Source organism: Equus asinus, chromosome 4 (genome assembly GCF_041296235.1).
Source record: "Equus asinus isolate D_3611 breed Donkey chromosome 4, EquAss-T2T_v2, whole genome shotgun sequence".
Classification (NCBI taxonomy): Eukaryota; Metazoa; Chordata; class Mammalia; order Perissodactyla; family Equidae; genus Equus; species Equus asinus.
Window position 1 is genome coordinate 102,232,309 of NC_091793.1, and position 22,313 is coordinate 102,254,621.

A 22,313-nucleotide genomic window follows, 5' to 3' on the forward strand; every position below is an offset into this window, starting at 1 on the left:
GGGAAACATGTACTATGACCTGGCAACAAAGCAGAAGAGCATTTTGGCTTGTGTGTTTTTATATTTGGATTTCACTATTGTGTTTCCCCCCTGTCTTAGGATTTTTGGGGGACTTATTTTAGATATCAAAAGAAAAGCTCCATACTTCTGGAGTGACTTCAGAGATGCTTTCAGCCTGCAGTGCTTAGCATCTTTTCTATTTCTCTACTGCGCCTGTATGTCTCCTGTCATCACATTTGGAGGACTGCTGGGAGAAGCAACTGAAGGTCGTATAGTATGTATTATACTTTTCTCTGAACTTTGAAACAATCAGTTTTTAAGACTGGTAGTTAGATAAGTGAGCATTTAAGTTTTGACTTCTTTATAAGGAAAGATTTGATGTATGCTCTGGCAGATAAACTACATACAAATTTTCTAGATGGCTAGTAGAACTGGTAAGCTGGGAATGGAATGTCTCAGAACAGTTAATTCTTAGTCTTAGCAAGGTTCTGGTCTTATCCCTGACCCCAATCCTAGGCCAGCTTTAGGCTCTGGTTCTTACCTCGCAGGAGGTCCATTTCCCATTTATACAGGCTGTGTTTCTGTCCTGACACTTATCATGCATACAGGTAAACTTTTAGTAAGCAAAAAGAGTGAGATGAGGAAGGTGGAGAGGATACATCCCCATTCACTACCGTTCATACTCTGCTGACTGCCTGCCCCTTTTCTTACCCTCCTACCCTACCCCACATCCTGCCCAAGGTTGCTAGGCTTTTCATAGCAAAGGAAAAAGAATATACCTACATATTTTAAACACTTTCTCCCTAGTTATAAAGTCTGCCTGTACAGCTTAGATAATGGAATCATTTCTGTCTCTACACAGAGTGCAATCGAATCTCTCTTTGGAGCATCCATGACTGGGATAGCCTATTCTCTCTTTGGTGGACAGCCTCTTACCATATTAGGCAGTACAGGACCGGTTTTGGTGTTTGAAAAGATTTTGTTTAAATTTTGCAAGTAAGTGTTATATACTTTTGGCCCTTAGCCCCTTTCTATTTCTCTGCTGTATTTATACTTCTCCCAGCATCCCATTTCGAAGTCTTCTGGGAGAAGTCGAAGTGGCTGATTTGATTCAGTTTGCCATTTTTGTCTCTCCACAGAAATAAAGGAAAAGTAAAAGATTTGTCTATATTGTTATGTAATATTCATAAAAAATGATATTCAGTTCTAAGCACTGAGAAACCCCTTTTAGTTTTGTCCTCTTAGGTATTGCCTTTAGACAAAGTCTTGAGTTTAGATACTCGTGGAATGTGAAGCCTATTTACTTTCACTTCCTGAATTAGACATATTTCCATCTATTTAAAATGGTGGCAAGCTGTTAAATGACCTTCTTTCCACTGTTCTTTCCTTTTCCTCCCCCCAGAGAATATGGGCTGTCATACCTATCTTTAAGAGCTAGTATTGGACTTTGGACTGCAACTCTGTGTATCATCCTTGTGGCCACTGACGCAAGCTCCCTTGTCTGCTACATCACCCGCTTTACTGAAGAAGCCTTTGCTTCTCTCATTTGCATCATCTTCATTTATGAGGCCCTAGAGAAGCTGTTTGAACTCAGTGAAGCATATCCAATCAACATGCACAATGATTTGGAACTACTGACACAATACTCGTAAGTACCAGTTCCCCTGTTGGCTTTTCTTTTTACAAATGTTGCTGTTGTTAGAAGAAATGTGAGGAACTTACTCCGCAGATAGAGTGCCTTAAATTGATTCATGACCTAAATCCTGGACTCTCACAGTTGAACAGGATTTTAAAAGTCATCTAATCAGTCACTCATCTGATACTTGAGTTCTCATTATAACATCTCTCCCAAGAATATCTGTTTGAAGTTCTGTTTGTCAAACATTCCCTATTAAGTAGATAATGGACCAAGGTCAATTTTACAATACAGAGATTTTGCTTTTGCAAAATATATACACTTTTCGTCTTCCTTTAAGGCCTTTTTGACTTACTATAATCCGAAGAAACGTAGTAGTGAAAATATAAGATTTCAGATTTAGAGCAAAAAGGTAAAAGAGACTTGTTGAGTCTAAATTGTATTAGCTTGATGTTTGAAATTAGGACAAAAACATAAATAAAAAAATCGCTAAACTGAAATATAATTTTGCTTTTGGAACTTACTACATTTGTGATGTAAGTACTCAGGTATTACCTACTGAAGTTGGTATTATAGTTTAGGATTAAAGATGGGATTGGATCTACTGTACTTTCTAGTTTTAGTATGCCAGCAGTTTGGAATTTCCCTAAGGCTGTGTTTGTGGAGTATATGTAGACATTACATTACTCTTTTCTTTGATTTAACTTTAGAATTTTTTGTTGCATTTACATATAAGTTTTTATACAGCAAATATTTGAAACAATATGTTCTTTATGAGGCAGTTATAACCTGTCTGTCAACAACAAATGCTCTTCTTATAAACTGCTTAGATATGCCTCAAATATTTTGAAGATTTATTGTCTTTATTTACTATTATAAGAAGTTGAAATTAGGCCAAAATGGTGCAATGTTATAATCTTGTTAAGAATGATGTAATGATACAGTGTTCAAAATAACATGATTTTTAGTACTTTGAATTTTTCTTGGTCATTAGAAATATCTTTAACAGTACACGTCTATTTTTGGATAAGAAAAATCAGAGCGGAAATATAAAATAACTTTCCCAAAAAAAGAAAATAATGAGGGTATTGTGAACATGTTTCAGAAGGGGATAAAGAAGGTGTCAGAGTCGCTCAGAAAGCAGGCAAATGGGTATAGCAGTTTGATTAGAATGAGGGATAATATTGATACATGTTTTTTCATTCATCTTTAGTTGAAAAGAGAGCAGCGTCACCTAATTTTCTATCCTTGCTGGGATATATAATTATGTCTGCTTGGGTTTTCAAACCTACTACATGCCAGGCACTATGCTCAGTGCTAGGGAAATCATAAATAATATTCTGTCCTCGATGAATGTCCAGTAGGGAATGTAGACAGACAACACAATGAAATAAGTCCTGTGTTAGGGGATTGGTGCAGAATGCTGTGGTGCCACATCAGAAGAGCACCTAACCCAGATTTGGGGTTTTGAGAAGACTTCCTGAAGGAAGTCTTTAGAAGAGCAAAAAATCTGTAAGAGTTAGAAAGGTGCTGAGGAATAAGGCAGGAGAGTGGTTCAGACAGAGGGAATGGCACAGACCTGGATGCAAGAAATTCATTAATGTTTTGAAATATTTGTCCAAAGTCATATAGATAGTGGTAAAACAAGAAATTAGACTCAAGTTTTACGCCTTTTATGTGATTTTCAGTACACTGATGAATACAAATAAGCTCTCCTAAAGAAACAATATGGAACAAATAAAACATAAAAAAAGAACTATTCTGTTTGAAGTGGTAGGGAGGCACCAAATGTCCACCCTTCTAACTGTTCCCTGAACCCTCAGTGGCATCTTCTAAGGCACTTCACATTGAGGAACACAGTTTAAAATCCCCTAGTCTGGAAAGGAAAAAGATCAGAAAAGCAAGAACTGAGCCCTAGATAATGGTCACAGCTTGAAGGTAACAGTGAAAAAATGAAGCTAGTAGATAAAAAATAAGAAAGAGGCATGAGAAAAGGAGAAAACCAAGGATAATGTCAGGTTGTAGAAGGCAAGGGACAAGACAGTATCAAGAAATCTTTAGAGAGGACAGTGTGTATAGAGATCAAACAGAATAAGGAAAAGAAATCATTCTTAACTTTAAGAGACAGGATTGGGGGGAGGGGGAGGAAAGACTAAAAGGACTTAAAACATTAAGAAGGGAGTAGCCAGCAAAGAAATGGAGAAATATGTGCAGGCCATTTTGGGGTCACAGAAAGTGAAAAACAGTGTGTGCTGGAGAGGGCAATGAGATCACAAGAATGGTAATTTGTGACAGAAAAAAGCTATGTGTTTGAAAATGAGGACAGAGACAGTAGAAAGAGAGATGATGGAGAGCAAATGGATAAACATGGGATTGAAACCTCCCAGGGATCAAAAGGTGGTGAGATCAAGACAACTTGTGGGGTTAAGTAAGACAAATGCTCAGAGGATAATTTGAAAACAAAAATAGCATTGTTTGTCTGTGATTCTTGCCTGTCATGGAAATCAAGAGGAGAGTGGCACGTGTCCTGACTTTGTCAATGTTTCCATCCTGCTTTTTAAAAAAAAGATCACCACAAGCTTAAGTTAAAGTTTTGCTTTCTCACAGTGTGGGCACCTGAAACCTAATTATTTGAAGGCCAAGCAGGAATGTGTGCTAATCACTGTGTTCCATTGCCTGAATCCCTTCTCAACCAAAATTAAGGAGGTAGAAGGAATGGAAAGACTGATTCACCCCGATGGATAGTGGGGTTTTAGTGTTGCCTGGCCCTGAAACGGGTGTAAGAGAAACACGGAGAATCACAGTCTCCTGGAAAATGTGGTGCTGACCAGAGACCCTTACTGCATTGTCTTCACTTTAGTTTTCCCCCCATGATTCTCTGGCTTCCAGTACCACTCATGTTATGTGCATGAATCTGACCAGGTATTGCCATCACTTGTTCTTTGGAGAAGCAAAACCAATCTTTTTTGCTATGCATATATTTATTAGTGTGCTTTTGGTCATGTGTATTAAAGAAAACTAAAGTTATTCCTAACAATAATGACTACTTTAATGTGTTATATAATCGCACACTTTTTGCACAAAACATTTTCTGTTTCATGACACTTTTGGTAGTTTTCTTGTTCCTGTCGCTGTGACCTTTCCTCATGAATCAGTTTTTGAGTGTCATTATACTCATGCTGACCTAAAGTTTTCTACTGATGTTGCTGGCCTCATGCTTTCATAGGTTTTATGAGAAAAATTCTTAGAAAATGTCATAGCTAGGATGTACTATCTCAGAGATTGCAATCTTTTCGAACTTGATATGCCTATGCTCCCACATATTTTGTTTATGTGCAAGATAGTGAAAAAAGAGGCATCATATTTAGGATCTACATTTCAGATATTCTTTATACTTGGGCCTCCTATGTTCAGATTTCTTTAAATTCAAAGTTTTACCAACCAAATAACAAAATGTCTTTGATTTTTTAAAGACTTTTCGACTTCCTCTGGCATCCTAACCTTACAATATGATAATATGCAGACCTTATATTTGAAGTTAGAAGCTTTCCTATCATTGTGCCAAGAGCAAGTGTCAAGATAATCAATTTAGTTTCAAGAATATATACATTACACCAGATGATCAAGCTGAATATGTCAAGTTAGCAATAAGACATGAGTTTGTGGGAATAACTTTTTCTAGGTTGCTTTGATTTTAAGGAATGGCAAAAATAGAATAAAGCATTCTGCTTACGTAAGGTGAAATGTTCCTTCAGTGTATAGAAATAATCTAAAACTCTCAAAGATGGCTAGCTAAGGAGAGATTAGGGTTGTATTAACCCTTTGCAGTTGGTTGGGTCAAAGCAAAGAACAGGGTCTGACCATTACTTTGGTTTCCAATATATTAGCAGACTAGAGTTAAATAATATTCAATAATTACCAAGCTATTAGAAAGAGTGATCTTGGGGCCAGCCCTGTGGCCCAGTGGTTAAGTTCATGCGCTCGCTTCGGTGGCCCAGGTTTTCCCCAGTTAGGATCCTGGGCGCAGACATGGCACCGCTCGTCAGGCCATGCTGACGTGGCGGCCCACATGCCACAACTAGAACGACCCACAACTAAAATATGCAACTATGTACTGGGGGGATTTGGGGAGAAAAAGCAGAAAGAAAAAAAGGAAGATTGGCAACAGTTGTTAGCTCAGCTGCCAATCTTTAAAAACAAAGAAAGAGTGATCTCACTGTTAGGTTATGGGAAGTTGTTTTTGTTTTTTTCCCTGTCTCTTTGTTGTCATTTTTCTAACACTGAGCCCTCTACATAACCCAGGACAGTAATCTGTTCTGGATAAATGTTATTACTGACTGACATTATATTCCTAAAGGAATTTTCTCATCTCCTCACTGGATTTGAGCCTCCTTTAAAGTAGAAAACATGTAGCGATTTTACTCCCCATAGACACAGCATAATCCTGTACATACATTAAGTAATACTTAGTGTATACTGATTAACTGAACATGTTGTAGAATGATTGACATCACCTGGCCAATCTTGTTTGACAAGTGAAGACAATTGTGTTCTTTTACAGTATCTTTAACACTACTCTTAAAGATTTCAACTAGAAGTTTTGAATAAACTTAAGATGTTATGAGAATCTTAATGTGGGATAAAAATGTACAAATCTGCATCCATAAAACTAGTTCTGACTGAAAATTTAGACAGGGTGCCAACATAGTGGAGAAGTCATCTGTAAGAATGAAGCGAGGCAGGACTGCATCCTACAGCAGAGCTCTAAAAGTTGGGAAGAGATGCCAGGAGAAAGAGGACGAAAAGGAAGTTATCATAGCTCATTGACCTTTTAGCACTCACCAGTCAAAAGATAAAGAATAAAACTCAGATTTAGAGAAACCCCTGTGTTTTAACTTTTTTTAATTACTTTTTTTCATATACTGTTGACCAAATCTATCTAGAATTGATTGCAACATAACTTTATATTTTCATGTATTTATTTGTGTAATGTGTGTGTAACCCCACTAGATTAATTTCCATAATGCTAGGACCATGAGTATTAGGTACACCTTTGTACACACTGTATTAGCAAAGTGCTTGGTACATATCATAAAATGAACATGTTTGTTCAAATTTTTACATTTCTGAAAATGCTTCTTACAACTGATATGCACGTTTAAAATACAGTTTTATCTCCCTTAAAAAGCTGGTATTAAGAAAGTGGATTATCTGACATCTTAGAATCAAATAAATATAATAGTAGGCACTCAATAAATAATTATTCAATAAATAAACTTCTGCCAACCCACCTCATTCTTGATTCTTAATCCAAACACTTACAATTCTTGTTTTCCCTTCCTGCTTTTGAACTAAATTCTTATTTTAATAATAAAGTCTTATCTCTAGTAGCAATAATATCCAGTATCAGTTTATTATTCACTTGTTTTATCTTCACTGTTCCTAATGGATTATGAGCCTTTTGTGTAGAAGATTAATGTCTCTTCATTTTTCTGCCTCCAGAGCCAGGGGGTTGGTAGGCACCAGTAAGCCTTTAAGTATCTTTAAACAATGTTACTTCTTAGATTCACCTTTAGCCACTATTTTCCTTCTCTATAACTACAGATTTACTGAACTTAAATAGAATTATCTTTCATATTTTCTTGTCAAATAGCTATGAAAGGGAAGAAACTTACTTGAGCATCCAATATTAGAGGAAGAGTGCTAATCAGGAATTGGTGGTTTCTTCTCTAAGATGCATCAAATGGCCAGAAGTCATGTGGTTATGTATCAAATACACAGTGTTTCACTTTGTTGAGATGTGGTGACCGTTCTCAGAGAGTTCATAATCTTTGAAATACTGACCCAATTTCTCTTCACGTCCTGAATTTAAAGAAATATTCCATAATATTAAAAATGGAATATGATGATGTTTTAATTTACATTAAAATACCTCAGCACAGACACTGTAGTAATATGTGTATGTTAGGTTAAGTTACAAGCATAGGCAGCTAGTATTTTAATCAGGAGTCTAAACTCCAGGAGTGGTCAGCTAACATTAAAGCAAAGAACCTAAACTCCAGAAAAGGTTGCTACAAACCCATCTATTAGCCACATCTCGATCAACACTAAGGCTTTGCTGAATGTCAGAAATGGATTTTCATTGGTGAAAGTACTGACTTGTTAAACAGTGTACTGAACTGCACTGGTAAAATTAAAGGTAACTAAATGAACTAAATGAAAATGAAAACACAGCTTATAAAAATTTGTGGGATGCAATGAAAGCAGTGCTTAGAGGGAAACTTATAGCATTAAATGCATATATTAGAAAAGAAGAAATATCTAAAATCTAGTGTCTAAGTTTAAACCTTAGGAAACTAGAAAAAGAAAAGCATATTAATTAAAAAGTAAGGAAAAGAAAAGTAGTTAAAAAATTAAAGCAGAAATCAATGAAATTAAAAACAGGAAATCAATAAAGAAAATCAATGAACCAAAAAAGGTCAATAAAATTGATAAGCCTTTAGCCAGGCTAACTAAGAAAAAAGGAGAAGACACAGATTGCTAATATCAGAAATGAAAGTGGGGACATCAATAAAGATCCCATGGGCACTAAAAAGATGATAAAGTAATACTATGAACAACTCTATGCCCACAAATTGGATAACCTAGATGAAACTGATCAATTCCTTGAAAGGTAATCTGCCAAAACTCACACAAGAAGAAATAGATAATCTGAGTAGGCCTATGTCTATTAAAGAAATTAAATCGATAATTAATAACTTTCCAAGAAAGAAAGCAGCAGGCTCAGATAGGTTCACTGTTGAATTCTAATAAACATTTAAGGAAGAAAGTATACCAATTCTGTATAATCTCCTTCAGAGGATAGAGGCAGCATACTCCCTAAGTCATTCTATAAGGCTAGAATTAGCCTAATACCCAAACCAGACAAAGACATTATAAGAAAAGGAAACTACAGACCAATATCTTTCATAAATGCAATACATGCAAAAATCCCAAACAAAATATTAGAAAATCAAATTCAACAATGTATAAAAAAATGATCACCACAACCAAGTGATATTTATCCCAGGTATGCAAGGTTAGTTCAACATTCAAAAATCAATTAATGTAATTGATCATCAACAGGTTAAAGATGAAAAGTCAGATGGTCATATCAATAAATACAGTAAAAGCATTTGACAAACTCCAACACTCATTCATGATAAAACTCTCTGTAAATTAGGAATAGAGGGGAACTTCCTTAATATTATAAAGAATAGCTACAAAATGCCTACAGCTAATATCATTCTTAATGATGAGAAACTAGAAGTTTTCCCACAAGGATCAGGAACAAGTCAAGGATGTCCCCTCTCACCACTCCTTTTCACCATGATAGTGGAAGTCCTAGCTAATGCAATAAGACAAGAAAAACAAATGAAAGGTATACAGATTGAAAATGAAGAAATAAAATGGTCTTTGTTTGTAAATGACATGATTGTCAATGTAGAAAATCTAGAAGAATTGACAAAAAAACTCTTGGAACTAATTTTGATAAATAAGTGGTTATTCCAAGGTTACACAATACAAGGTTAACATACAAAAGTCAATTGATTTTTCATGTACTAGCAGTGAACAAGAGGAACTTGAAATTAAAAACACAATACCAATTACATTAGCACCCCCAAAAAGAAATACTTAAGTATAAATCTGACAAAATAAGCACAAGATCTGTACGAGGAAAACTACAAAACTCCGATGAAAGAAATCAAAGAAAAACTAAATAAATGGAGAGATAGTCCATGTTCATTGTTAATAAGACTAAATGTTGTCTAGATGTCAGTTCGTCTCATCTTGACCTATAGATTCATTGAAACCCCAATCAAAAGTTGGTTTATAGACATCAACAAACTGATTCTAAAGTTTATATGGAGAGACAAAAGACCAAGAATACCCAACACAATATTGAAGGAGAAGAAAAAAGTTGGAGGACTGACAGTACCCGATTTCAAGACTTACTATAAATCTACAGTAATCAAGTCAGTGTGGTATTGGTGAAAGAACAAACAAATAGATCAAGGGAACAGAATAGAGATCCCAGAAATATACCCCCATAAATATAGTCAACTGATCTTTGACGAAGGAGCAAAGGCAGTACAATGGAGCAAAGACAGTCTCTTCAACATCTGATACTGGAACAACTGGATGTCCACATGCAAAAAAATGAATCTAGCTACAGACCTTGCACCCTTCACAAAAATTAACTCAAAATGAATCATATCCCTAAATGTAAAATGCAAAACTATAAAACTCCTAGAAGATAATAGGGGAAAACCTAGATGATCTTGGGTTTGGTGATGACTTTTAGATGCAACACCAAAGGTATGATCCATGAAAGAAAGAATTTATAAGCTGGACTTAGTTAAAATTAAAAATCTTTGCTCTGTGAAAGACAGTGTCAAGAAAAGGCAAGCTACAGACTGGGAGAATCTGTTTGCAAAAGACATATCTGATAAAGGACTGTTATCCAAAATATACAGAGAACTCCTAAAACTCAACACTAATGAAACAGATTTTTTGGGACAGTGAAACTACTCTGTATGATACTATAATCGTGGATACATGCCATTATAAATTTGTCCGAACCCATAGAATATCCAACACCAAGAGTGAATCCTAATGTAAACTACAGACTTTGGGTGATAATGATATCTTAATGTAAATTAATCAAGTATAACAAATGTACCTTTCTGGTGAAGAATGTTGATAAAGGGAGAGGTGATTCATGTCTGGGGACAGGGGTATATGGGAAATCTCTGTATCTTCTGCTCAATATTGCTGTGAACCTAAAATGCTCTAAAAAATAAAATCTATTAAAAAATTATAGGTAATTAAGATTCATGATATAAAAATCTAGCAAGTGAGTCGTGTAGCCTCAACTCCTAGAGACAAACCTCAAGAATTAATTCCTAACTGATTTGGTGTCCAGACATTTTTGGTGCCTAATGACAGCTACAACAGTAACAGAATCCTGCTTCTATAATATTGTTACATCATCCTTGAATTAACCTTTTGTGCAAGATGAAGCCAAAGTACCTAAAATAAGAGAATTGGAGCTTCAACGAGCTTAGGAAACAGGTATTAGGAAGTATTTTGCCCATATTTTCAAATAAATGTTTGCTTAATATATATGTCTGTATGTACAACTGAAAAAATAATACCCCTCATCTTTGCCTCCCTGAAGCACATTTGGAGCATTATTTGCCTATAGACTGAGAGATCATCCAGCTTCTTAATACTTCTTCCAACTGCTGGAATTTTAAAAGTTCTTTAAGGCACTGTGTCTCAACCACTGATACATATACAATCAGAGAAAAGCAGGCAAAGCTTAAACAGGCAACAGAGGTTTTAAAACCAAATATTCATAATAAAATGTTCTTCCAAAAATTCCACTGGATTTTTATATCCTTACAAACCATTGTAAATAGAAAAGAAAATAAACCATAAAAGTATGTGGATATTTGACAAAACAGATAGAAATACATAACTATAAAAAGTTGTGAATCATTTCTCTATCAACAACCTAGCGATTTCAGTTTCTAAACATCAATTAAAATAAGTTCACTAAAGTTTTAAGTTTTGAGACTAGTTTGAATTCTAGGGAAAGAAATATTTTTCTCTTCAAAGTCCTTTTAAATATTTCACTTTATATATACTAAAATCTTATAGAGCAGTAAGATCTATTGTACAGAACAAGTTAATGACTTATCACTTACTAATAATAAAGTAAAGCTTAATGAAGAGTAGAACCCACTTTCCTCAATGTTTTGCTTTCTCTGTCAGGTGGTACGATCTCATTCTGCCATTCAACTTTATCTCACCTGTTGGGCACATTGCCATGAATTCTTTATGAGATTAGTATAATGCCAGTGTTGGCACCTTGTGTATGATTTCATAGTTTCACTCAAGGTATCTGACATTCCTATTGGCAAATTATGCTAGTGGAAATTTTGAGCAAATTATGCTAGTCATGTAAAATGTTGCTACATTATTCAATCATTCATCTCTACTTTGCTGGATGTTTTGTGTTATCACTACATTATATTATTAGTCATGCTAAGTGAATGCTTAGAGATAATGCTAGTAACTTGTTTTGGAAGAAGAAACGCTTCCCTTAAACTATAGAAATTAATATGTTAATTACTCTGAACACTATTTCTACTATATATTTATAGAACTAGCCAAATTCAGTTAGCTTAAAAACTATCTTTGTAAATACTCTCCCTGTAAGACTGTTCAAATATTATGTGAAAGGTAAGAGAATGTGTTCTGTAAATGAATGCTCATTGGTAGTCTCAATGAAGTGTGTGTCCAGGCCAGGTCTGCAGCTTTCACTCACTCCACTGTGTTGCTCATCTTTGTTACATAGGTACTTGGGATCTTCTTGGTCTATCAGAACTTGCTCTAAAGATTCGTAGAAGGCAAATTTTATTTCCTCCACAAATTTTTAATTTTGATATCTAAAAAAATGAAACACCCACAGAATGTTTTTTTCAATCATAGAAGTAAGTTTTTAGGGGATAAGAGAGATGGTCCTTCTCACTCTGAAATCATGTCACTGGGTGTTATGGGCTGAATTGTGTTCCCGCAAAATTCATATGCCCTAACCCTCAATTTCTCAGAATGTGACTGTATTTGGAGATGGGGACTTTAAAGAGGCAATTAAGGTTAAATGAGGTCATATGGGTGGATCCTAATCAAATCTGGCTGATGTCCTTTTAAGAAGAGGGAATTTGGAGACACACAGAGACACCAGGAAGCACACATACAGTGAAAACACCATGTGAGGGCACAGGAAGAGGATAGCCATCTGCAAGCCAAGGAGACAGGCCTCAGAGGAGACAAACCCTGCCAGCACTTTGATGTTGGACTTCCAGCTTCCAGAACTGTGAGAAAATAAATTTCTGTTGTTTAAGCTACCAAGTCTATGGTATTTTGGTATGGCAACCCTAGCAAACTAATATACTGGGTAAATGCTTATAGTTTAGTCCTATTTATGTTTCGAGTTTCAAGAGCAAGCTCTTTCAAGTCTTTCCCCCTGTTAACAGCAATTTCATCCTTTCAGCTGTTCAGATTGAAAAAGAAGATGGATTTATTATTGACTACTCTCTCACACACACACCCAGATTTCTCAGCAAATATAATGGCTCTCTATATAGAATTTGAACACTTTTACCACCCCCTCTACCTCATAGTCACTTGTCTAGATGATTACAGTTGCCTTCCAAATTGTGTCCCTGATTTTATACTTATTCTTCCACAGGCTGTTCTCTATGAAGCAGCCAGAATTATTCCCTTAGAACCCAACTCAGATAATGTCACTCTGCTTCTCAAAGCCCACTGATGTCTTCCCATTACCTTCAAGTTGTTGCGTGATCTCTTCCCCATTGCCTCTCTTATCTCTTGTCCTACTACTTTACACCTGTGCTCCAGCCACATTGACCTCCTTACCTTTCCTTTATACACAGTTGGCGTGTTTCTGCCCCTCAGCTTTCACACTTGCTATTCTTTTTGCCTGGAATGCCCAGATATCTATGTGGCTTGTTCCTCCGCTTCTTTCAAAATCACCTACTTGAGGGCTTTCTATCTAATTTCAACTCCTTTCTCTCTCACTCTTTCCTATCTAAAAATATCATATGGTTTATTTATCATTTACCTGCAATAAAATATACCCCTTTTAAATGTACCTTAAATGAGTTTTGACAAATGAATAGTACCATAATTGAAATATAGAACATTTTCCAAAATGTTTCCTGGTGCCTTTTAAAAGTCAGTCTCTCATCCCAACCCCCAACCCTTAATAATCACTGATATGATTTCTGTCTTTAAAGTTTTACCTTCTCTGGAATTTCACATAAATGAAAATCATAGATTATATAGCCTTTTGTGTCTGGCTTCTTTCACTTACCATAATGCTTTTGAGATTTACTCATTTTGGTGCGTGCGTCAATTTATTCCTTTTTATTGTTGGGTGGTATTCCACTGTAGAGATGTAACACAAATGGCTATCCAGTCACAAGTTGATGGACATTTGGATTGTTTCTACTCTGAAGCTATTTTGCTTCACATGCAGGTCTTTATTTAGACTATATTTTCATTTTCTCTTGGGTAAATTCCTAGAAACAGGATTGCTGGGTTATATGAAAAGTGATTATTTTAACTTTATAAGAAACTGCCAATGTGGTTCTGCCATTTTGCATTCCCACCAGCAATGTTTGAGAGTTCCCATTGCTCTGCATCCTCACCAGCACATAGTATTGTGCTTATGTGTAGTGGTACCTTTACCTATCAATCTAATTTATTGTCTGTTCTTCTCCTAGAATGAAGGGTTCGTGAGGGATGGTAATTTAGTCTGTTATGATCATTGCTTTCCCAGAGTCCAGATGAGTTCCTGGCACAAAATAGTTGTTCAATGAACATTTGTTGCATAAATGAATGAAATTTTGGATGAATATCACCTCTATTTAGAGCTAAATAACAAATTGAGGCTCCAAAGGGTTTATAGCTTACTCAAGTGAAGAACAGGGGCTAAAATCCAACACATATAACACTTAGTTGAACACTTTCGACACTGTACTACATTATAGACTGCTGGTTTGCCCAAAGTAATTATTATGATTAATATTTAGAATATAGGAGACTTGGAATAAATCTTTATTTAGTTCTCATAGATATAATCTTCAAGCAGTTTTTATTTTCTAGCAGAAAATAAAAAATGTAAGATTAGAGGGATTTAACACATAAATATTTGAATAATATTGTACTTATAAGGTAAAGTGAATTCTTATTTTAGAGCTTATTAGAGCATAAAAGTGCTTATTTTGATTATAACAATTCCCTATGAATAGGTATTTGACTAGGAGAGAAGAATGTTTAGCTCGAGATGAGTTTTGCTGCATCACATTGAAGCTCCACTTCACCTTGTTATTTTTAAGAAGCTTGGTAATAACTTGGCTGAAAAGGTTAGCAGAGGAGTCTATACCAATGTCCTAGTTGGTGGCCTTGGATAAGGCCCTAAGGTCAGCCTTTTAGAGACCATGTCTTAACCTTCAAAAATGCATAAGAAGTACATGTGAAATACGTAGGGAATAAGAGATCTGGAAGGATACCTACCAAACTTACAATACTTCGAAGACAGAAGAAAAGATTATGAGGAAGAAAGGCTTGTTTTCTCTGTGTATTCCGAAGTGTTCAACTGGCATTGTGTGCATGCGTTATTTTGTAATTTCTTTCTAAGAATAAGTTTTATGATGGGAAATTCAAGTCCTATGACAAGCCATTGGATAAGCTAATTCGGGCCAGGTGGTACTCATCCAGTCAGTTCCCATGTAACCAAATTTATTTTGCATTTCAGGAAAATGGCAATCTACAAAACTCAAAGGTAGAATAGAGCAAAATCTTTAAGGTATCATAAGTAGATTTGCCATTCTGCCCATGCATTCTCTTACTCGCTTGGCTCATTCCTTCAACATTCATTGATGTTCTCTGTGTTTTATTAGCATTTATAGTATGAAAATGCGTGTGATATGGTCTCCACTCTTAAGGAGCTCAGTAATTATCAAGGGTCTAGAGATGTGCTTTGTACATAGTGGCTGCATATAGAGTATTTGTTGAATCAATAAATGAAGAAAGAGCTAGAGGCAAGGCATAGTCAAATAATTGCAACATGACATAGTAAGTGTTTACACTACTGATATAGTATAAAGGCTCAGGGGAAGAAGTAACAAACTCCACTGGAGAGCTGGAAAGCATTCGTAGAAGAAATAAACCCTAAGGTATCACTCCATCTCTGTTGTACCTGGCTCTTGAGTTTATTACATATGGCATATCTATACTTTTCTCTGTCTTCATTGTATGTGTGAGTTCTGCCTGAGCAGGTCATAATTAGAGTTGAGAGCACTTAGATAGATAGAATGGACTCCTGGGACCAACTGGCAGAGAACCTTAAAAACTGTGATAAGTTTTATCTGACAAAAAGGCCATTAGGGATAATGACAAAGCTCTGGGAAGAATTATGTGATGATAGATTAGAAGGTGATCATAAGAAGTGGAGCAAGGAGCAACAACCCAGGTGTGGAATGTTTAAGTCATGATTATTGACTGAGATAATGGAAATGAGAAGAAAGTGAACAACCTTGGGGAAAAAAAAGAAAGAAAAGCAAAAATTGATAAGTCTTTATTCATTAATTCAACAAGTAATAATGGAATGCCTTCCAATTTATAAGAGCTATAACAACAGTTTTGCATACGTGACTTTATTTAAACCTCACAATAACCTGCTTTACAGATGATCAATCTGAGGCCCCAAGAAGTTAACTAATTTGCTCAATATCACATAGCCAGTGAATGTTAAATGAGGGTCAAACTCAGGTCTGTTTGGTTTTAAAGCCCATGAACTTTCTCCTATGACATATCAAAATAAAGATAATAGTACAGGATTATTATTATTATAACTCCTTAAGGGCAGGGACTGTCATATATTTCTATGAATCCCCCATAGCACTTAGATAGTACCCTGTACAAAATAATTTTTTTTTTTTAAAGATTGGCACCTGAGCTAACAACTGTGGCCAATCTTTTTTTTTTTTTCTGCTTTATCTCCCCAAATCCCCCTGGTACATAGCTGTATATCTTAGTTGCAGGTCCTTCTTGCATATGGGACGCTGCCTCAATGTGGCCTGACGAGCGTGCCATGTCTGCGCCCAGGATCCGAACCAGCGAAACCCTGGGCCACCGCAGCAGAGTGTGCGAACTTAACCACTCGACCACAGGGCCAGCCCCAGTCCTCTGTACAAAATAATTTTTTTAATGTTTTTTTTTTTCCTTTTTTGAGGAAGATTTGCCCTGAGCTAACATCTATGCTCATCTTCTTCTACTTCATATGTGGGACGCCTGCAGCAGTGTGGCTTGATAAGTGGTGTCTAGGTCTGCACCTGGGATCCGAACCAGGGAACCCCAGGCTGCCAAAGTGGAGTGTGCAAACTTAACTGCCATGCCACCAGGCTGGCCCCTGTACAAAATAATTTTAAACTGTGAGATCAATGAATTAGCAAACAAGACTGCTTGCTATGTTGCAGACACTTGAGTGTAAAAGGGACAAAAAGATGAGGGTCTCTGCTCTCATGGAGCATATTATCTATTGAAAGAGCTAGACATTAAATATTGCACAAACAAGTGCTTAATTATAGTTGACATAAGTGCTATCACATATAGGTACAAAGTGTCATGAGAGTGAGAAATACTTCCAAAGTTATGTATTTGGAGGCCCAGGAGAAGGTATTGCTATTGGAATGGAGATAGAATTCAAATAAGAAAAAGTTTAAAAAGAATTTATGGGAGCCAGCTTGGTGGTGTAGTGGTTAAGTTCACACGCTCTGCTTTGGCAGCCCAGGGTTCACAGGTTCAGATCCGAGGTGCAGACCTACACACCACTCATCAAGCCATGCTGTGGTGGCATCCTACATACAAAATAGAGGGAGATTGGCACAGATGTTAGCACAGGGCCAATCTTCCTCATCAAAAAAGAAAGAAAGAAAGAAAGAAAGAAAGAAAGAAAGAAAGAAAGAAAGAAAGAATTTTTGGAGAGAGTATGTTTTTTACTATTAGTACTGGTGGTGTTTTATGAAGTTCTTTTGCATATTTTTGAAAAGCTATTTTCTTCATAATGTGATATAGCTATATAATTTCCTAAGATGAAAAGTATAATACTTAAAGAATCTCTTCTAAGAATAAAATCCAAAATAAGGAAACAGATGTACATATTCATAAAGGACTGTATTAGTTAATCATCGTAACAGAAACAAATTAAATGTTTAGTAACAAAAGAATGAGTAAGTAAACTAAGTCACATCCCTTAAAAATGATGGTTATGAAGAGTAATGTAGCAACAAGGAAAATGCTTACATTATATTGCTATATGAAAAAGATTAAAAACTGGGGTTGGCCCGGTGGCACAGCAGTTAAGTTTCCATGTTCCATGTCAGTGGCCTGGGTTCGCCAGTTCGGATCCCCAGTGCGGACATGGCACCACTTGGCAAGCCATGCTGTGGTAGGCATCCCACGTACAAAATAGAGGAAGATGGGCATGGATGTTAGCTCAGGGCCAGTCTTCCTCAGCAAAAAGAGGAGGATTGGCAGCAGTTAGCTCAGGGCTAATCTTCCTCAAAAAAAGAAAAAAAGAAGATTAAAAACATTGTATGCTCATAAATATGTTGAAAATATACATAAGAAGAACGACTGAAAGAAATATACCCAAAAATTAGAGTAACTGATCGAAAGACTATGAGAGATTTCTTTTTCACTTTTTATTGTATAAATATTCTGTGGTGTGGTTTTATTATTTTTGTAATTCAGAATACTTTTTGAAAAAGAAAAACGAATAGGCATAAAAATATATTTGGTTCCTACAGATAGGTCATAATTCTCTGATTTTATGCCTTATATGAATACCTAACCGGCCACCCAGCACTCTGGGGGCTAATTTAGTCAATAAAGAGACTTCAAAAAATGAATCACAGACCAATCCTGTTCAGCGCACACAGGAAGGTACTGATAATAACTACAAAGGGAAAGGAGAGCATCCGCCACCCAGGGACTAAAATTAGTCATAATGGTGAAGGGAGTTCTACCAAATTATGTTTTCCAGAAGACAGCCACAGGCTCTTCTCGTATAAGGAAGACTGATCACCTCCATTAGCCTTGAAACAAATGCAAAGACTTCTGGATGAGGGCATTTAATTATAATGTTTATCTAATCACTCTGTAGCAATTTAAATAAATAAGATGGCTTAGAGCACAGGCTTTTCTTTGGGCAGTCAAGGGTAGTAGAGGCTGTGTTTAGTGAAGAGTGTATTTTAAGCCAAAGAATCCAACACCACAAGTCAAAATTACGGGCGTTTTATATAGGTGTTTTAAAAATGTAAAAAAGAAATGCAGATACTGCCTATTATTTTGCCTTTGGATTGTTGGACTTTCCAGTCTATGAGCTGGTGGTAGCAACAATTGTAGTAACAACAACAACTATGATGATACCTTGCGCCTCATTAGTATTTACTTATGAGGGCTTTTACCTATATTTACTCATTTTAACCTCGTAATAACTCCATGAGGTTGATTACTGTCATTATCCCAACTTTGAGAAAACTGAAATATAGAGAAGTTACATAACTTGTTCAAGATCGCTTGGCTAACTGCTTGGATTTGAATGATATTGGGACTCTGGCTAGAGAGTCCAAAGTCCAATGTCTTAGGCACCAGGCTGTCTAATGCACCTAAAGTTTATTTTTTTTCTTTTTTGCATTAATATTCCCATCTTATGGGCAGAGTCACTAAAAATTATTTTGGATAAAATTAACAGAAGAACTTGTTCCAAACTCATCTTCATATATTTGTGCGTATACACACATCTCCTCACATTGCTGTCTCTAGTTTTCTTTCATTTCTTTTTCTTTACTCTCCTTTTTGTAATTTTGGGTTGGAGTTGTTTGGGCTAAGTTCATCAGTATAAGTGAAAATCAAGAAAGTGAGATTTTTCTCATTTAATCTTCATTTATTTATGTAGAATACCTGCTTTTGACGTTTAAGAACATAAGATCTAAATACAGAGCCTCCTTTGAGCCACCAAAGGTTGGTACAGAGATCTTTTTCAAATTTTGTGTACAAATGTACAGCCTCTGAGAACTATCTGCTGAGATTTCAAATATCAGAGGTACAGACTCCGGAAAGAACAATGATTTGCTTGGCTGTACATGATATCTGTGATGTATAAATCTTTTAGGTTAAAAAATATATATTTTTCCTCTTTGGAATGGATTTATGAATGATGACTGTTATTAACCAGAAATAGCCCTGATAATGAGGTATGGGTGACGAATGTCCACTTATAGATCCGACTCTCCAAAAACAAGTCTCTTCTATGAGCTTGACATTTTTATACCAAATTTTTCAGTACTTTCAGAAAGTCACTATTGAAATTTAAATATACTTCTGGGAATAGGTAACACATGACACCGTTGTCCTCACTAACACAGTACAATCACTTTGGAAAACGGAGACCATGGCCCTGAGAGAATGATGTACCCAACAAGCAAAGTGAATGGAGAAGTGATGCCAGCCCAGAAGGCAGGTTTAGATAAGGCTGTGAGAAATAAGAATCTGGACAGCTGGGCTGAGGGAGGTGGTGGTGTAGTTGTCATCGTATGAGGGCAGGGCTGCAGGGTGTTTGGGGGAAATATCTTAAAGGAGAGGGGTCTTGAAAAGGGAAGCTGAGAAGACCACACAGTGAAATGTAGATTACTTAATTTGTTCTGGAGCCATCTTACTTTTCTGGCTATGCTGATGGAAATGGCACAGCGTTACATCTACGTGAAGCATATTATAGCTGAAAGAGCAGAGTTTTCAGTGTCAAGCAGACCTGGATTCAAATCTAATCAATATGGCCTTGGATAAGTTACCACTTAGATTCCTCCATCTATAAAATGTAGAAATCAAACTATTAAGCTAGAAAACAAAGTGCCTCCTGCCATGCATACGGTAGCTGTATGCATGTCGTATCTAGATGCATAGATATACAGTAGATAGAGAAAGCATATATGTGTATATATGCGCACACATGTACATTTATGCATAGATGTATTCATGCCTCTACTATAGTGCTATCTTTCTCCCTTGTTATGTTACTTCTGCAAGAAACTTTTTGTTTCACATTTAGTTTCCTTTTATCATATATAAATTTCCTTTTACCAAATTTTCACAATATTCAAATAATTTACTGTTAAATGATTGTTGGGCCTTTATTTTCTGAGGTAAATTAGCAAAATGACAAACTTGGAGAATTCTAATCATTAGCTACCCAAAAAGTAAAATGTTTGCCACTTGATAACAGATTTAGACAATATATTACTAATTTACTTTAATAAGAAAGAGACTATTGCTTCTAATGAGTGATAGTAACAGTTTTCTTTTTAGTAGCACTACTATGCAATAGTCATCTGTGTTATCATTATTTGAATTCCTGACATGGCTGGATAAGGATTTGAGGCAGTTCTTCTGTATGTTCAGATGATTTGAATGTGAACCACAGCATATATATGTACCTAGGCAAATGTCTAAAATAATCATTCTAATCTCTGTAGCAGTTTTAATACTTTTTATGATTCCAAAAAGGAGACTTTAGGGAGTATATGCCAGTCTCAAAAATCAGGCACGTGTTCACATGGCCCTAAGTTCAGGATCCCTGACCAAGGGATCGGATACCATCTATCAGGAGGACCTTGAAGTTTTGCCTGGCAGATCTCCAAGCAGCTTTCCAAGCCATTTGCTGCTTCCTCACTCACATATGCTTAGTCAGCTGGGATTCCCAGTGGGGAGGAGAAGGCAGGTAACATTTTTGTCCCTCCTTGTCACTGCCTTCAGTATACTGTATTCTTAGAACCTTCCTGGGAATCTAAAAACTTCAGCAATAATGAAACTATCTCTTCCTCACAAGTTTGGAGGCCCCAGACCTAACCTTTAAAAGATTTATTTTTACATTTTTTTTCAAATTCTGACAATTGGTGCAGAAAAAAATGTTGCAGATACCTGTCCTTTTTAAAAAAAATTTCTTGCCATATTTATCATATAGCAAGAGTATTTATAAGAATAAAGTAGTTGAAATGTATTTGTTTTCTAAGTATAGTTTGCAACACAGTTATAGATATTTTAGTTTACGGATTAATTCTATACTCTGTCATCTCCTAACCTACCTGGTCTTTCTTGGAATAATAGACTATATATCATTTGGATCAATATCCCTAGTTCCAGAATATTCTCAGTCATCTGGTTCTGCTACAGAATAAAGTTAGACTGGAAATAAGACAATGTTAAGTAAAAGAAACTTTCTTTGCCCACCCCACCTCCCATGGGCTCCGCTTGTAAAAGGAGTGCAACCAGAAATCCTATGCCCTACTAGATCTTTTCCATGGTACCAGCCTGCTGCTGAACTTTAGTTTCTCATTTTTAAATGGGGACAAAATACCTGTCCTACCAGTCTTAGGATTGATTTTTTTATTTAATGAGATTATATCAAAGTACTTTATAACGCACATAACAAACCTATAATGATATGGCTACTTTGTATTGAGCATTCTAGGAACAGTAGTGGAAGCTTTGTATATACTACCATAGCTCATTTAAGCCTCAACATAAGCCTGCACAATTGTTATAATTACATTTGAAGTATAATGAGTTAATAGACACTCAAAGAGGTTGTGTGATTTTCTGAGGTCAAATAAGTTGAAAGGGGCAGAGGGAAGATCACCTCAGTATTACTTCCAAATAGAAGCTTTACTTTTCTTTCTACTCAGACTAAGGCAAGAGCATTATTTAAGTCTTTAAGAATGGTAGGCGGCATTAAGAAAGTGGGAGGAAGGGTCACTGAATAACCTGCCCCTTCAGCAAAGCTGACAAAGAAAGCACTCTGATAAAATCAATGCTTATATTTTAGAACAGACCACCTGAAAACCCCTGGGCTTCAGACATTTTAAAAATAGTTTTTATGTATTATATAAAGCGAAAGGGAAAAATAGATGTTTTAGATGCAAGAAGAACATGGTACGCCATCCCAGCCAGATCCAAGCTTAGATTTTTCATATGTTCCATTCTA

The 22,313-nt window shown here is 36.0% G+C and overlaps 1 protein-coding gene across 16 annotated transcripts in view; it reads left to right on the forward strand.

The window, feature by feature from the left end:
• Positions 1 to 22,313, forward strand: part of SLC4A10 (solute carrier family 4 member 10) — a 284,389-nt gene that overhangs the window by 205,999 nt on the left and 56,077 nt on the right. For all 16 annotated transcript variants that reach the window (XM_044768822.2, XM_044768819.2, XM_070507978.1 and 13 more), the window contains 3 exons: positions 100 to 274; positions 863 to 996; positions 1,403 to 1,648. In XM_044768822.2, coding sequence (XP_044624757.1) covers positions 100 to 274; positions 863 to 996; positions 1,403 to 1,648 — 555 coding nt within the window. The remainder of the gene's footprint in view (positions 1 to 99; positions 275 to 862; positions 997 to 1,402; positions 1,649 to 22,313) is intronic.